The sequence below is a fragment of the Pundamilia nyererei genome, unplaced genomic scaffold (genome assembly GCF_000239375.1).
Source record: "Pundamilia nyererei isolate P.nyererei 1_Seehausen unplaced genomic scaffold, PunNye1.0 scaffold00096, whole genome shotgun sequence".
Classification (NCBI taxonomy): Eukaryota; Metazoa; Chordata; class Actinopteri; order Cichliformes; family Cichlidae; genus Pundamilia; species Pundamilia nyererei.
The window spans coordinates 1,425,687-1,442,568 of record NW_005187497.1 but is presented as its reverse complement, the minus strand read 5'-3'; the positions used below and the strand labels follow the sequence as shown (position 1 = coordinate 1,442,568).

The 16,882-nt window shown below is 39.3% G+C and overlaps 1 protein-coding gene across 2 annotated transcripts in view; it reads left to right on the top strand.

The window, feature by feature from the left end:
• The window catches only part of shmt2 (serine hydroxymethyltransferase 2 (mitochondrial)), a 27,596-nt gene extending 11,730 nt beyond the window's left edge, over nucleotides 1-15,866 (top strand). The window contains exons 3-12 of one of the 2 annotated variants that reach the window (XM_005740031.2): nucleotides 819-895; nucleotides 3,418-3,618; nucleotides 3,849-3,930; nucleotides 6,679-6,801; nucleotides 10,963-11,102; nucleotides 11,225-11,387; nucleotides 11,595-11,694; nucleotides 13,613-13,768; nucleotides 14,401-14,508; nucleotides 14,768-15,866. In XM_005740031.2, the coding sequence (XP_005740088.1) occupies nucleotides 819-895; nucleotides 3,418-3,618; nucleotides 3,849-3,930; nucleotides 6,679-6,801; nucleotides 10,963-11,102; nucleotides 11,225-11,387; nucleotides 11,595-11,694; nucleotides 13,613-13,768; nucleotides 14,401-14,508; nucleotides 14,768-14,895 (1,278 nt within the window). In that variant the 3' untranslated portion in view covers nucleotides 14,896-15,866. The remainder of the gene's footprint in view (nucleotides 1-818; nucleotides 896-3,417; nucleotides 3,619-3,848; nucleotides 3,931-6,678; nucleotides 6,802-10,962; nucleotides 11,103-11,224; nucleotides 11,388-11,594; nucleotides 11,695-13,612; nucleotides 13,769-14,400; nucleotides 14,509-14,767) is intronic. The other variant, XM_005740032.2, reaches the window with a different exon arrangement.
• Nucleotides 15,867-16,882: the final 1,016 nt, after the last annotated feature.

Below are 16,882 nucleotides of genomic sequence, written 5' to 3'. Positions count from 1 at the left end.
AGTTTTGCACACACACACACACACACACACACACGCACACACACACACACACACACACACACACACACACACACACACTGACACTAAGAAGCAAATGCGTTTCCTTTCTAATATATGCACAGTAGTTGGCATGACAGACGGATGCAGTAGAAAGCTGTTACTGGAGCTGTTATCTGCCTTGATCTCCTCTTGGCTCACAGGTGAAGCATTTGCATAACAACACACCACGACCACCACCCCACTCAGAGAGGCAGCATTCAGACTTTATTTGTCTGTGTTCATTTTATGTCAGATGCTGTTACTGACCAGTGTGACGATATACAAGAGAGTTATGCTACACAGTCGGGGCTGCATCACTCAGATTTTAAGATTTTGGTCAAGCTCTACTGTATTGCAGTAATTGCAGATTTAAAAAAAGGCAAAGGAATGCATCTACTAACATCATCAGTCAATGAGTCCAGCCAATAAATTTCATCTTGAGCAAACTGAAAAGATACAAAGGAAACAGTATGCTTTTTTTCCTCTAACAATAATGACTAAAATTTGTTTCTCAGTGCGTCTCAACGATCCTGATGTAATTCAGCATGTGTAGAAACATTTATTGCATTATCTTGTATCCTCCAGCTGCAAGGGGATAATCATTGGAAAGTGCAGAGTGTTAGTCTATGGAAGTCCAGAGGTTCAATACTGTAATGATTGCCTCTTGCCGGAGGGGGATTTCTCACTATCACTTAACAGACTTTAATTTGCTGTCCTTGTCCCTTCTGTCTACTCGTGCCATTGATCTGTGTGTGTCCGCCTGTGTGTTCTCATTGCAGAATTTCTGCAGCCGAGCAGCTCAGGAAGTTCTCGGCTCCTGTCTTACCAACAAATATTCACGCAACCCTGTCATAAAGTAAGTTTTTATTCAGCCACACCTCTGTTTGTTTTCACTATTAATATTATGTGCTTGAAGATATTTGTTACAGACGTGCACAAACACACACCGATCTATACTGTGTAGTCTTGTTTACCCATGATAGTAATTTCTTACCAGGTACATAATCCACAGCCTCTGCCTTTCCAAAGAAAATTCCTGAGGGGTTATATTTGAAGAATTTAGTGCCGGGCTGATAGTTGCATGTTTTCTATTTTCAGTTTAGTTCTGTTATTTCCTTCAGATAAGTCGCATTTATCAGCAGCAACCAGAAAGATGACATGTTTTGAAATTCATCTCATTTGATGCCTTTGATTCCTGGAATACAATCCTACCACAAATCTCTCTCCCACTGACTGTGTTTTTAATTTTTGTTTTTTTCCCTCCCGACATCCCACTCATCTGTTGTTTTTTTCTCCCACTTTTAATGTAATGTAACAAAAGGATGATCTCATTGAATGAGTGGTTTGTAAAGTAGCCATCTGTTGCACCTTCATCTGTAATTCCAATGAAAAGGTTTGATTTTCACCAGAGATGCCTCACATCTGCTGTGGAAGTTTTGGGTCTAGGTTGGTGTAGATCTTTCTTGACTAAATTTACTGTTTGTGGAAAATGTGTGAAAATATGTTAAAGGGGCCGTAGTCTAAACAGTTTTACAGCGATGTACCAAATGACAATGCAAAATTAGTGCTTTACTTAGAGGGTTTGCTTGTACTGATGACTCTAGACTATGGAGAACATTTGTGTCCATAATGTATACCTGTCATAGTGTTGGTTTTTACCAATATGTCCTACCTGCTCAATCCCAAGCAACAGACAAATAGATGGCAAGTAGCTGGTGATTGCTGTTGGCTATATACTGTAGGCAGTTCCCATCAGGGGCTGGCTGTAACAAAAATAGATTTAATGGACTGAACAGACTGGTATAGCTAATCTGATGAATGATAATTTCATTTTGTATTTGCATGGAATGCAGTTAACAGCAGTTCACCACACTGGCTTGTCCGTCGTGTTCACGGCATTGTTCTGCTGGCCAAAAATGAACCATCCCTGGTTTAAGGGACCAACCAGATAGTGAATCCAGATAAAGCATGTCATCAATGTTCCCTCTAATTTTCCATGTGTCTGAGCGATCCCATGGACCACTGTGAGCGACATCAGACGTGTGCACTGTGGTCACACCAGCATTGAATCCATCCAAGTTACATGGTTTATTAAAAGAATCAAATTACAGCATTTACATTTATGTTAGACTACTTTTAATTAACCGTTTTAGCCCACTTACAATGAAAATGTAAAACAAAAATGTAGTCATTGACCTGTGTAGTTTGTTAACACTATTGGGAGTAAAAATAACTTGAACTCCAATTTTGAAAACACAACTTTCTTCTTTTTTCTTTTTTTTATAAAGCTCTGACTTGTATTATGAGTCTGAGTCTGTGGTCTGGGAGAGAGTCCTGTAACTCTCTGACTGCAAAATACAGTATATAATAACCAATGTTGGGCAATTAATTATATAGTTACTTCTTCAAAAAAGTAACTCAGTTTGGCAAACAAAGTTTTTTGCAGCTATTTTTTTTTAAATGGAGCCAAGGCGGGTTTTTTTTAATAAACATTTCAAACTATTTACAGAACAATCAGCTGTTCTGCATCAAATTTGATGCCATACAAATATTTTTGGAGTGCCACTCCAAAAATAATTTCTGTCCACTATGAGATAAAGGAGAACATCAGCCTGATACCTGCAGGCTGTACTTTTTTCGACCAATAGGAAAGGGTGGGGGTGTTTTTGGTTTTGTTTTTGCTCACAGGCAGAGCGTTTTTTCTTATAGAACGTTTCTTCCCGCAGTAAATATAAACAACGACAGTATTCAGGAAGAAAACCAAACATTGCAGATATTTTTTCATAACTCTGGTTTTACGTGGCCGATCAACACAATTTAAAAACTGGTATAAAGTCCACACTTTTTCCGTCAGTTGTTCCGTCTGTCCTGCTCACATCTCCAATGGTTGTACACGTTGTCATTAACGTGGCTTCACTCCACATCAGCTGCTTTGCCAGCTAAAACACCGATGCCGGCACATAAGGACGCTGTCATAGCCTGTCAACGACGTTGATTAGCTGCGTATATACGAATGTGAATCGCATCATTGGCTGGACTATGGGATAAGGTGGCATCGTTCTAATCCCATACGGGAGCAGCCAGTCACTTACTGACTAACACTGCAAAACAGAATTGTTGAAATTTTAATTTTAATTTCAATTCAGGTTACATTTTTTTTGTGCGCAACGAAGATTTTCTGTGCACAGAGAACGTGTCAGCAGTGCGCAATTGCGCACGTGCGCAGCTTAGAGGGAACATCGCATGTCATGCATGTGAACACAGCTTGCACTTAGTTCTTTTCCCATCCTCAAGCACTCGTCTTTGTACCAGGAAGTCACAATGACATATCAATAGTGCACGGACATTAGATGAATTGAAACAAATTTTCCATTACAGGTCTCATGGTGGAGGAGGAGTGGTTGATCAAATTGAGCTGCTCTGTCAGAAGCGAGCTCTGGAGGCCTTTGGCCTGGATCCAGCTCTGTGGGGCGTCAACGTCGAACTGTACTCTGGCTCTCCTGCCAACTTTGCCACTTTCACCGCTGTACTCAATCCCCACGATCGTATCATGGGCCTGGACGTATCTGATGGTGGACAGTTAGTATTCACTGTTGCTTTATTTTCATTGTTGGTCCTGTTTTTTCTTCATCCACACACTTTTAAAGCCACCCAAGTTGTTGGTCAACTGTAGTGTGTTACTGCCCTTTTTTAGTTTCCTACAAATCTGATATTCATATTGAATAAAATTTTGTGAAAAGGTTTACAAACAGAGTCTTTGAACTTCCATGTTTTATTCTTTATGTATATATTGTTTTTTCTCACTCCAGTCTGTCTCACGGCTACATGTCTGATGTGAAAAGAATCTCTGCAACCTCAATCTACTTTGAGACAATGCCTTACAAGCTAAATGTAAGTAGAAAAACCTTCTACTAATATCTACTGACACCTGTTGATTAGGGCTGTTTGATAGGATGATACATATGGGATGATATGAATATACATATCGGATATGAAAACATCGTTTCATATTATGCTATCGTTTGTTTTGTGGTGTTGCAAAATAAGCTGTTTACGCCAATATTTTTTCATCGTTTTGATGGTCACTGTAGTGGCGATTTAAAATAACCACACTATGGACGGACAAGCGACTGTTTTTACGCGTACTTTCATTAGCCACGGTAAAATCATTGTGTGGTTCCGCCGTCTGCTTGTTTATTTTCTACATAAACCTTTCACAATAAAGCTCAACTTTTCAAAATACACTGAAATGATATACATTATTCTCAAACATCAAATTTCAGAATATGCGTCAAACAAATTACCTGAAATAAAAACACAAGGTAACTATAAATGGTGCTTACAGTCACCACTTGGATGCGGGCACAGAGAATGCCAACATGGCCAGTGAAGATGAGGCAGAACCAGGTAGCTCCAAACAGAAGAACCAGTCAAAACAAATCGAGGACCTTATTCCTAAACGAGGGGCTACCTCTGTAGCATGGACAGGGTTTGGTTATGAAAAGTCTGACACGGACCAGAAAACACAGAGCAGGCAAACCTCCTCAACCACCTACGCAAGAATCACGTGAACGAGTATGGAGAGAGTTAACAGATGAGAAGCAAAAAAGAGCCATCAGGTGTTCAAAATACACCTTAGACTCAAACATTAGAACAGGCTTTTCCCCACAGCACACCATGTAATAAATACAAAGAAAATGACAGCCAGTACAAGTTATGTCTAAAAATGTATAGTTTAATGCATCAGTCAAAACACTCGACTCCAGGTACACGACGCCCAGCTGAAAACACTTCACACAAGTCGAGTTCCCCGAGATTCACAGAATTTACAGGAAATGCACTATTTTGTGATATATATTGTTATTGGGATAAGAAATGTCATATCGGGATATGAGATTTTGATCATATCGCACAGCCCTACTATTTATACCAGTGTAGAACGATTCGCTTTTTGGGGGTAGAGTATGAAAACTGGGAGATATACTGATGTATTTTTGATGTCTTACGAATGTCAGTGTGAGAAGTCTTCCAAAAGCCAATAAGCCAGCAAATGTTAAGACAGTCAAGCTTTCAGTATGTTAGAGTTAGATGTAAACACATTGCACAAGGCCGACACACACAGCTTTTTTGCTAGTTCTTCTTATAATAGAATTTAAACTTAAAATAATAATGACTACTGCCACATTACAGTAAATGTATACTGAGCAATAAGCCATGTCTTAGATTGCTGTCATAATATTGGCAGTTATGCTGACAATGTTGGTGAGCTTGTGATAACTAAACTATATTTGAATCTTTTTACAGTGTTACTCTTTTTGTTTAAAATCATTAACTTATTCATTGAAAGAAACACAAAACAAGAGCAAGAAATGTAAAGACAATAATAGCCTTTTGTTTCCCTGCCCCAGAGGGAAGACCTGAGGCAGTGTGGCTAGGGATTTAGTGTCTAACTTCACAAAACTTAAACGCAACAGACACTTGCTGGCAGCTGTTTGCTGACACAGGGCAGTTCGCAAGTTTATAGTCAATATATGGTGACCATGTAGTCTTACTGCTATCCTTGTAACACATTCAAAGTATTTTCCACCTGCACCAGCATCTGTTAAGTTAGGTTGCATCAGATTTAACAAGTGATTTTTTTAAAATTAACATCAAGTTATGATCACTCGACTATATTTAGTGTAGAATATTTTATTTCTGGGGTCATAGTTGCAGTATTGGTAGCAGCTGATGGATGGTCATGAGAGTCTGTGTGTCCAGACCTGCTGATGTATGGGCAAGCAGGACCCCTCTGTGAGAAAGATAATGGGAAATCGACAAGCTGGCCAGCACTACTGGCTCTGTCTTCACAATGAGCAGGTTGATGGAGTGAGGGGGCATCCATAGATGTGCTCTGGAGATGGGAGATTATCAGGCTGTCTAAATAAAGCTTTCCTTCCTGCTTTTCTCTCTTCTTTTTCGTGTCTCTGTCTGCCTTATTCACCATTGTTTTTGTCCCTCACTTTGTTTTTCGGCTGCATTCTGGTGTCTTTCACTGCTTCTCTTTTCTGACGCTTAAAGGTGGACTAGAGGGGCAAAACTTCACTATGAGGCATCAGACATATCGGTCACTGGACAGGGTGAGCCTGGCTCCATTTCATGTGACTTCAAATTGCATTTACTGGAAAAAATGGATTGTCTAATGTGTTTCTTACATTGTTCATTTTAATAAAAGGGGGCAGAGAGAGTCTCGAAACCAACCTGAATCTGTTCAGGTTCATTGCACCAGCATAGCAGGTCCCTGAATGGTTAAATTAGGATAAGTAGGGGTGCATTACTGCAATTGCTCCATCTTCTTCCATGATATGATAGGTATAAATGCCTCCTTTAGATAAATTCCTTCCCCTTTTAAGGTAGCCAAAGTACTTCAAATACAGCTGCTTCGAATGAGCTTCAAATGGAAAAAATCTCTCTTCCGTGTAGATATGTTTGCTCTTGATACTCAGATATCTGACAGTTTTTTGACCTTTACATATTCCTTTTTTCTCCTGACCCTTACATTCCCTCTAATATTCTCACATTCTTCTTCCACTTTCTCTTTATTCTTTCACACTCTTCCTTTATCTTCTCTGTTTCCTCAATCTGTCTCCCTTTCTGCAGATTGCAACAGGACTTATAGACTACGACCAGATGGAGATGACGGCCAAGCTGTTCCGGCCCAAGCTCATCATCGCTGGCACCAGTGCCTATGCCCGGCTCATTGACTATGCTCGCATCAAGAAGGTGCACGGAGAACTCTCGGCATTCACAGCTCACCCCATGTTCACCCCGTCTTTTTCCGTTTTTTGCATTGTAATGCCAAGCACACCAGCTTCCCATACCGACAGGTCACATCTCGCCAGCATTACTTCAAACCGTGTCTTTGCTAATTTCGTCCGACAGAAATGGAGACTCGTCTGCTCTAAATAAAGAGCATTCACTTTGAAGCTTCAACATTTTCCAAACACACTAATTTCAGGGTCATTACACACTTTACACACAGCTGCTTTCTTCTTCTGTTGACTACTCAACTCACACTGAGTCACAAGTACTCAGTAGCAACTTTTAACCACACACTTCACTGTTCTCTTTGACGGTGCACAAGAGGCCCCTTTATCTGTTTTGTTATACCCACCCGCTGATTCACTTCATTCACTCCATGACTGTTTCCCTTTGTTGCAGAGCTCCACTTTAGCTAGTACCATCAGATGGAGTGTCCCACCATTACAGAGCTGTGTTTTTATTAAGCACCATAACTACTTTGCCACTAGGCCTGAAGAGGGGCCATATTTTCCCCCTGGCATGTCTCTGTGCAACTGTTCTCTGTTTTATGGCCGAATCTGTTAGGCAGACTTCACATTTTAGGCGGGGGTGAGCTACCTAGATTGTAGAGTTGTTCATTTTTTGTGTGGTTTTTTTTTTCTTTTACTATCGGTATTCATCAACTGCTGCGCTTCACCCTCTTGTGTTCTTTACCCTCTTTCCTTTTAATCTAATAAACGTGCAGATCCAGTTCAGATATGAGAGGAAGAGAGATTGTCACGATAATGCATATTAATTGGAGCACTAAAAAGATTGTTTACTGCTCTGATCATTCGCCAGCGAGTCATTTGCATGTTAGCGAGCTATTTATTGTTTGTGCCTTTTTCAATAAATGCTGGCAAGAGACAGCAAGGATTTATTGAATTGCGTTATAATATTTCAGGCCTCTGAAGACTGCTGAAGGATGTAATTACACCAGCTCTCATTTGAAATGTCTTTCCTTAGAGAACATGGGTACCGTTAACAGATGGAGTTAGTCCTCAAATCTTAACTGTGGGGGGGTAAATGTAAATGTAGTGCCAAGACATTGTATCTGAAAAACATTTTATATGCATACACAATGTAATTTATCGATATTTGAGCAGTGTCAAAAACTCACTAAAGCTGAAGTGCTAAGTTTGAGCTTTATCAGGGCTTGGGTGTCTTCATTAAATCACTTATTTTTGGAAAAGACGTAACCGCCTGGCAGAGTCCACGGTGAGTTTAGGGGTCATATTTAATATGTCTGCAGTAAAGTCCAACTGAGCACTGTGAGCAGAGAACTTTACAGATGGCAGAGATCAGTAGGAATTTAAAAATATTAAATGAAAAGAGCTGCAGTGAGCTTATCATAAGAGCAAATCATAAGTGTTTACAATTTTTAAACATGGTGAGCACTGATTTGTTCCAAAGCATAAAAAGTAAACCCCAGGAAGACCCATCCCCTAATAATATAAACATTCAAGATTCAAAGCGTTTATTGTCGTGTACAAATTAAGCATTTCTCTGTACAATGAAATTCTTTCTTTGCTGTCCACAAACAGATGCCGGTTAATATGTACAATAGAACTAGAACACATAAAGCACAAATAGTATAAATAAATAAATGGAGACAAGAAATTGGAGTATTAAATAGATTTGTGTGCATTGAGGCCACTGGTTTAATTTGGGGCTGTATAAATAAAACTGAATGGAATTTCATATTTTATGTTAGCTTTTGTTTTAAACATTTGTTTAAGGGTACACTACCAGCACATTTGAAATGATAAACTCTTTTATAAACATCAAGTTTTAGTAATACTGATGTTTTGATATTTGTTGTTTGGATTTTTATTTAAAGTGTAAAAAGTCAAAGTTCATTTTTAAAAAATGTAAAATCCATGGATGAAACTTTACAGTCAGTTCGACCATTCAGACATTTTAAACAGCAAATCGCCAAAACTGTTTTCAGTAAGCAGTTCTTCACTCATCCATTTCAATCTAATCTAATACATAGATCAAATTAAAAAGAAAATTCAATACAGAAAATAATACAAGCACACAAGCTTCTTCATAGATACCAAACCGCATGTGAAGGTTATTTCTGAGACTGGTAGAACTTTATTTTTTATTTAGCCTGTTGTTTGTTGGGTCGTTACTTCTACAGACCTCGGTTTGATTTTTGAGCATGTCCTTCATTTTATTTGTTAGGTTGAAATTTAATATTTTGATTTATTCTTTAGACTCTTTAAACTCTTATATTGTGCAAGAGTCTTGAGTGCCCCATAATTTCTCTACATTTCGCATAAGGCAGGCCAGATCTTCTCCTAGTTTTCTTTTATGAAGGTGTTTCAAAGTTGTTCTTTGGACATTGGCTGTGTTTGAACGTTGTTTCAAACTAAATTATTGGGCCAGTTTTAACTTCATAGATGTGCGTGGGTGTGTAACTTATCAGCTGTTTGGGCCTGGTCTTTGGGAATATGAACAGACAAAGCAATCTCATGGTGCCTTCCCAAAAACGGGGCATATACTACTATGTGAATTCCATAAATTTAAGGTTTTCCTACTTCATATTCAGTTTTTGTTGTTTCTGTTATAGCTCATCACTCATCCAAGTGACTCCTTGGATGAGTGATTAATGTTTCTCTCACTGAAAACGCTACGTCCAGGTGAACAGAATCAACTTTTTGGGATTTACTTACCTGGCACGAATCAAGAGCTTGTTTAAATTTAAAATTGACTATTACATTGATTTAGTAACTGAAAGGTTGGAAACCTTTTGGGGGACCAGCACTGTATCTGTTGTTGCATTCGGAGTGTCCATTTCACAGTGCAGTATTATAAAAGGAGTCAGACACATGTGAGGTACAAGTATTAACGGCAGGCAACTTTTTGCTTTAACTACTGCCAAAGCAACCGTGCATAACTATGATCATTACTGCAATGAATGTTTGTTTATTTCCAAAGCCAATGCATACAGTATTTGGCATGCGCAGATTGCCTCTACATGTGCTGTAGATGCAAGGGCAGTACCAAAGCTTTGGTTCCCTCTCCTGCAGTTCAGAAGTGTTTCACTGAGTCCGAAAAATTTAGAACAGAGCCCAACATATTTCTGTCATATTTCATAGTGGCACATACATTGTTTTTGCTATCATGGTGCTCTCATGGTCCTTTGATATCACATCTAAAAAACACTCTTCTCTGACAGGACCAACCTACTATTAATTTGCGTTTAAATTTCGAGTTACTAAGTGCTTCCTTTGTAACATTCACACACGCATTCATACACCAATGGAGTATTCATACTCTGATCGTAGAAAACATGGAGGTTAGTATCTTGCCCAACTGGAGCAGACCTGGGATCGAACCACCAACCTTCCTGTTAGTAGGTGAAACTTTATTAGGTAAAACTTTGTTATTTTTGTTATTTTCACAGTAGAGGGTGTGCAAATATTAAGGGTATAACTATTGCACTGTGTATTAGATGGAGGAGTTGTACAGTGAGACTGATTCCCTGTGTCTTTCAGTGGTGCATTTGGGTGATCTTAGTCTCTCCCTTAACACTACTCCTGTGACTGGTCAGCACAGATGAGTGGGCGGGAGGTATTGCCCAGCATTGTCCTTACTTTCAACAAAATTCGGCTCTCCGACACCACCTTAAGGGAGTCCAGCTCCATCCCCACAACATTATTGTCCTTTCAGATCAGTTTATTGAATTTGTTGGCATGTGCGACCCTCAACCTGCTGCCCCACCATGCAACAGCATAGAGGATGGCAGCAGCCACAACAGAGCATTTCTGACAGATCTTCAAAGACGTCAGCCGCCTCAGGAAATACAGACGACTCTGGCCCTTCTTGTAGAGCGCAGTGGTGTTTTTAACCCAGTCCAGTTTATTGTCGGTGTGTACTCTCAGGTATTTATAGTTCTCCACAATGTCCACATCGACCTCCAGTATTGAAACAGGGGTCACATGTTTCCTGATCCTCATAAAGTCCACAATCAATTCTTTGGTCTTTGTCATATTGATCTTGTATTGAAAAAAACTGGAACTTTCCTGCCACATGTGTATACATGTTGGTCTTAATTTTATAACTGTTTCCTCATCCTGCCTCTTTTTCTTCCAGCTGTGCACCAACATCAATGCCTACCTGCTTGCTGACATGGCTCATATTAGTGGCCTGGTGGCAGCCAAAGCCATCCCCTCACCCTTTGAACATGCTGACCTGGTCACCTCCACCACGCACAAGTCCCTCCGTGGAGCAAGGTAAGGTCAAACTGTAAGAGACACGGGTGGGAACAAAAATCAAATTACTGAGAAGCAAACCTGGTTTGGTTTTTAGAGAATAGTAAAAGTGCTTCATCAGTAAAAGATTCTGTTCTGTCCAGGGCTGGTCTCATCTTCTATCGGAAGGGTGTTCGCTCAGTTGACAAAAAGGGAAAGGAAATCATGTACGACCTCGAGGACAGGGTCAACTTTTCCGTCTTCCCCTCCCTGCAGGGTGGACCTCATAACCATGCCATTGGTGCTGTAGCAGTGGCACTCAGACAGGTCTGCACAACCTTAAGAACATGTTGCATAAACTTCAGTCAGCAGAGGGGAAGTAATCTGTTCTGTCACAAGATGCATATAACATTAGTTTTTGTTAATAAAACTTTAGACATGATGCAGTTACATCATACAGTTTCTTGATGTCTGTATCTATTTTTGATAGCCAAATGATAAACTTACTGTATGGTTTTGGTTCTGTGTGTCCAGGCACAGTCTCCCCTGTTTAAGAAGTATGTTGACCAGGTGCTAAAGAATGCCAAGGCTATGTCTGCAGCTCTTCTCAGCAAAGGCTACACTCTGGTATCAGGTAATCTAGTGTGTATTTACTCAATTCTTTATTTTCCAAGTCACAGACTCAGCACAGAGCATTTAACACTGAAAATTCACATAAAATGTCCTGTAACAAAATGCAAATTACACAGCAAGAAAAAAAGCACAAATCCATTTAAATTCATGATGTGCAAATAGGCTAATGTCGCTGCGCCTGCCTTGTCAGTCAAGAAAATAAAATCAGATGAAAGTGGTCACTTTGCGGTTGTGAGCAAATGCTTGAATCTTGTACTGAATCCAATACGCTGGCCTCAGCTGTTTTTTGATGTATAGCCTTCAATTGATACTCTAAAAATACAGACTTGTCCTGTGCTTACTCTGCAGTGTGTACATACACCCTTCTTTAATCCCTTAGTAAATGTTTTAGCCAAATAACTGGAAAGAGTGAAAGACCGTACCAGTAAAACACAAATTCAGTGCTTTTACAAACCCTATACAAATGTTGGTTGACTTAGTTTCAACTGTTAAAGACAATTCCTGTCTGACTTTCCTGATTAAGTTCCCTTCAGGTGACAAACTATCACAGAGACTAATAATATCGTATCTTATAACGTTTGGATGACTCTTAAAACCTTTGTAAACTGGAAGTGGAATCTAATTAGTTAACATCTCCCAGTTGCATTTTCTCAGTACAAAGCTAGAATAAGTTCATACGATCTAATTACTAGGAGGTACACTGTACAACTACCTTCCATAGTCTCAGCTAATGGAGAGCGTCATTACCAAAGTGGGAAGAGGCCTAAAATGTTCTTGTTCCACCACAGGTTATAAATAATGCTGTCAGTTCTTAAATGTTGTCTAATTAGCAGCAATCTTCAGACATAATGTGTGCTTAAGAAAACAAACAAGCAAAAAAAAGAAAAAAGAAAACGCAGTCCAGAACACGCTTGGCCTGTGATTTACTCTATCCCATTAATCTCCTCACTGTCATTCTCTTTGGGGGTGATTTTTGAGATTTATGTTGTAGAGTTCTCTATTTTAATGGTCAGCCATCTTGAAAATTGAACTCTGTACATTATGAACTTGTAAATGATAATTCCAGAGTAGTAGAATTACACACAGTTGCACATGGGCTACTCTGATAGATTTTCATAATGTTTAACTATTAAATGAAGTGCTGTGGAGAGCTGCCTTTGTATAGTTGATGTAAGGAGCACCAAGATAAAAAAGCATCAGTATAAAAGTCATCTTGTCCATAACCAACAAATTTGTGAACTAATGAGCAAATCCTGCAGCCCAGGCAAGGTAAACTAGCTGACAGGTTGTGTAATGACTTATCCATGTTTTTAAAGAAAGCAACATTATCAGGTACTTCCATTGATACTCTGAACACATAATTATCCACTCATGTCCCAAAATCAGCAATTTAGTGAGTCCTCACTTAAAAAAAAGAAAGAAAACAAAAGGAAAACAAAAACTGCCTCACACAGTCATCCAGCAGCTCGGATTATTGTGGGTTTTTTGGTTTATTATGTCTAGAATAAAGATATTTATAATACCTTTGGTGGTTGTCACTATTATTGGTTAGACTTTTACGTGTCCTGCTTAAAAAAGTGCATTTTGACGGCCTGTATTCCAGGAGCATGTGCATTTACTCTTGTGGAAGCTAACGGGGATCTAAATAAATGATCTATTTGTCTCCTTCACACTTAAATCTTATTAAATGAACAAAATCTAATTTGGCTTTTTTGGTTTCAGCGTTGTGAAATGTATAAATAGCATGAATCAGATAAGCACATAAAAGAGGAGAAAATGTCAAGCAGTACTCCTTCTTAAGCTAAATCTAATATCTGTGTTTCATACATTGGTGTGACAAGGTGCTGTGATCAAATGCTTCACAGCGAGGTTTGTGTGTCTACAAAACAACATGCTTCTGTCCTCGTTAAAAATTCCAGGTGGGACCGACACCCACCTGGTCCTCGTGGACCTGCGGCCCAGGGATGTTGACGGGGCTCGGACTGAGAGGTTACTTGAGCTTGCGTCAATCTCCACCAATAAGACTGCCTGCCCTGGAGACAAGAGCGCCCTGGCGCCTGGTGGCCTCAGACTAGGTAAGAAGCAGCTTCACATCACACTGTGTTTGGCCGAACACACACCAGGGGTGTTGTGAAACCATGCGCTTCCCTGTATATTCATTTTGAATGTTAAAAGAAACCGATCAGTTGTCCAGCAATGTTATAAAGTTTTTTTTGTCAGATTTATTTTACATTCACCACCTTCTTCAATTAATCTGTGTTGCTTTTTTAAAAATGTAGTTCTGCATATGGAAATTAGTCAGCCACAAATTAAGCCACAAGCACTGAGCTGTTCATGATTAATTAAACTTGTTTGGCTTTTTAATCATCTTTCAGGAAGTTCAAGAGCTTCTCATCTACACTCCCTCATTTTTAGCATTATCTTAAGGCAATATTTCGTACCTGTAATCCAATGCACTGCACTTATTACTTTCTCTTTTGTCCTGCACTGTGGCAGCCATTAGTATTTGTGTAGTCGAATCTGTATAGATTAATTACTGACCTTTTAAGAAGCTCCAAGTCTATACAATTTTTAAAAACTATATGGCAAAATTAGCAGAAAAAAAAGCAAGAACAAGAATTTTAAAAACGTAAAACTGGAAAAGTACAAAAGGAAGTATATAGTTCATAGTCTATTTCAACCTGAGTGATGTGTTCTTCTCTGTCAGGTGCTCCAGCCCTGACCTCGAGACAGTTCAAAGAAGCTGACTTTGTGCAAGTTGTCGAGTTCATGGATGAGGGTTTGAAGATTGCCTTGGATGTCACGAAAAAGACAGGTGAGCCTGCTGTGAGGAGGGGGGCAGATTAATCTGTAGCTCAGGGGATGCCTAAAACATGTTTAAACTCTTTTTACCAAAGCACAGTTTGAAACTGTTCATTATTAACTGTAATAGCATTAGTGAATTTATAAAGTCAAACATAGTGCACGGTCTTTAAAATTGCTGCATGAGAGAAGACAAAATGCCCAGTGGTAGTGAAACAGAGGAAGCTAAGAATAAACATCTGAGCATTTCTCTTTTCTGTTGTTGTTTGCAGGAAAGCTCCAGGACTTCAAGAACTTCCTTCTTCAGGACCCAGAAACGGTGGCTCGCATCGCAGATCTGCGCCACCGCGTTGAAGCTTTTGCCAGGCCCTTTCCCATGCCAGGGTTCTCCGACCATTAGCCCACTGTGGACTCACGGGTCTATCACAGCCAGATGGCAGAGAGCCGGCAGGGCAGAAGTGTGGATGGAGTGAAATGTGGCCGGTGCCTGTGAGCTGAAATGGCTTCAATTCACTTTTTCAATCATATACGGGAAACAATTTTTATACTGCTTTGCAGTCACGAGTCATCTGTTTGGGTAAAAACATAGCTTCCATTTTGAGTTAAAGAAACAATCAAATGTGACAGTGTGAAGATTTTCTTCTTCATATCATTTTGTAATAAAAATGTGTGTGGAAGAAATAATTAGCAAAAGTCGGTGTCATAGTGTCTGTGATCTCAATGAAAAAGAAAAATCATACTGGATATGTTTACTCACAGTCACCTACTAACTGGAAGGTTGGTGTTTTGATCCCTATCTGCTCCAGTGTGCATGCCAAATATCTTTGGCTGGGCAGGCTTTTGCAAGATACGAACACCAAATTGCTCTCTATCAGAGTATGAATGCGTGTGAATGTTAAATAGAAAGAGCATAGAAAAAAAAGTGCTATATAAGATCCAGTCAGTTTACCATTTACCCTTTAATGTGTGTACCTGCTCTCATCACTGAAAAGCACAAGGCTAGTGACAATTCTGGTATTCTATGGCGAATGCTAAAAGGTGCCAGGTAATACGCACAGGGCCCACTGGAGGATGTCAGGCCCCAGCCACCTTCATGAAGTCTGTCTCTTAATCTTTGGTCAGAGACATTCACACTAGTGGCCTGCTGGAGGCCCTTTCTGTTCTCATGTGCTCATTCTGCTCCTCCACAGTGCACATGGTTTCAACAAATGCGAATAAACTGTCTACATCACAACTCAGTCAAAACACATTTTACTATAGTGTTCAGAAGTCTCTGATTTTTTTTTAACTGACAACTGCTGGTTTGAACCAATCTTTTTCATGTTTGTGTTCATTTTAGTAGTGCCATTCTAATAAACCCCAGTAATGAAAGTATGGTCTGTGTTGTGTAATTCTGTTATATTGTTATGTTTAACGTATTTGCAGAGGATTAAAACAGAAATCTTAAGCTTTGAAAAACTAATTTAGTCAAAATATATAGAAAAAAAATGTGAATGCATGCATCTATTTGATATTGACATAACATTGTTGGTGGCATTTACCTGGCAGAGTTTGCAGATGAAAGTTTCCTAAACAGTACAGATTTTCTACAGCTCCACTTACATGCATACTCATATAATTACACTTGAATTTTTTAATTTCATGATACCTCATTTCTGGTTTTCAAGAAGAAAACTTTTTACAAACCGTTTTACAAAAAAGTGTTGGTTTATAAAATAAGTATGAAAAAGTTTTTCCTTATAACATTTTTTTGCAGTTTGGTTGGTTTTCCACAAGTCAGCCTGTTACACTCACTGGCCATTTGGTTGGTACACCTCACAGTAATATTTCTTCAGGACAAACCATGAATTAAAAACTCATCTCATTTAATATGTGCATCTGTTCACTTGTTTTTTTGCCCCTCAAAGCTACGCTTATTTCAATCTCATAGCAAGGTGTCTCTGAAGGTGTGCCCGTCTCACCTTAACACTGATTGGAACAGGGTGACTGGTGGTTTGCGCATGGCCATTGTAGATAACATTCATGTCTTTGACAGTAAACTAAGGGAAACCAAGACAGCAGGCATGCTGCCACTGGCCCTGCTTTCACAGCTCTGAGATCAGTTACGATCTGCGCTTCCTTGCAAGCTCCAGCTAGCATTAGCAAGTAAATGAGTTTCTGTGATTTATCATTGTACCAGAAAGGTTTTCTCCTGTTAACCATCCTTGGTCAACATGTTGACCATGATATAGAGAAGATAGAGTTTGAAAAGGTTGTACTTCATTGTCAGTACATTAACAATCAAAACTCAGAGAACTGCCGTTCACTGTTCAAGGTTCAAGGTTCTTTATTTGTCACATGCATAGTTATACAAGTATAACACACAGTGAAATGTAGCCTTTTTTTTT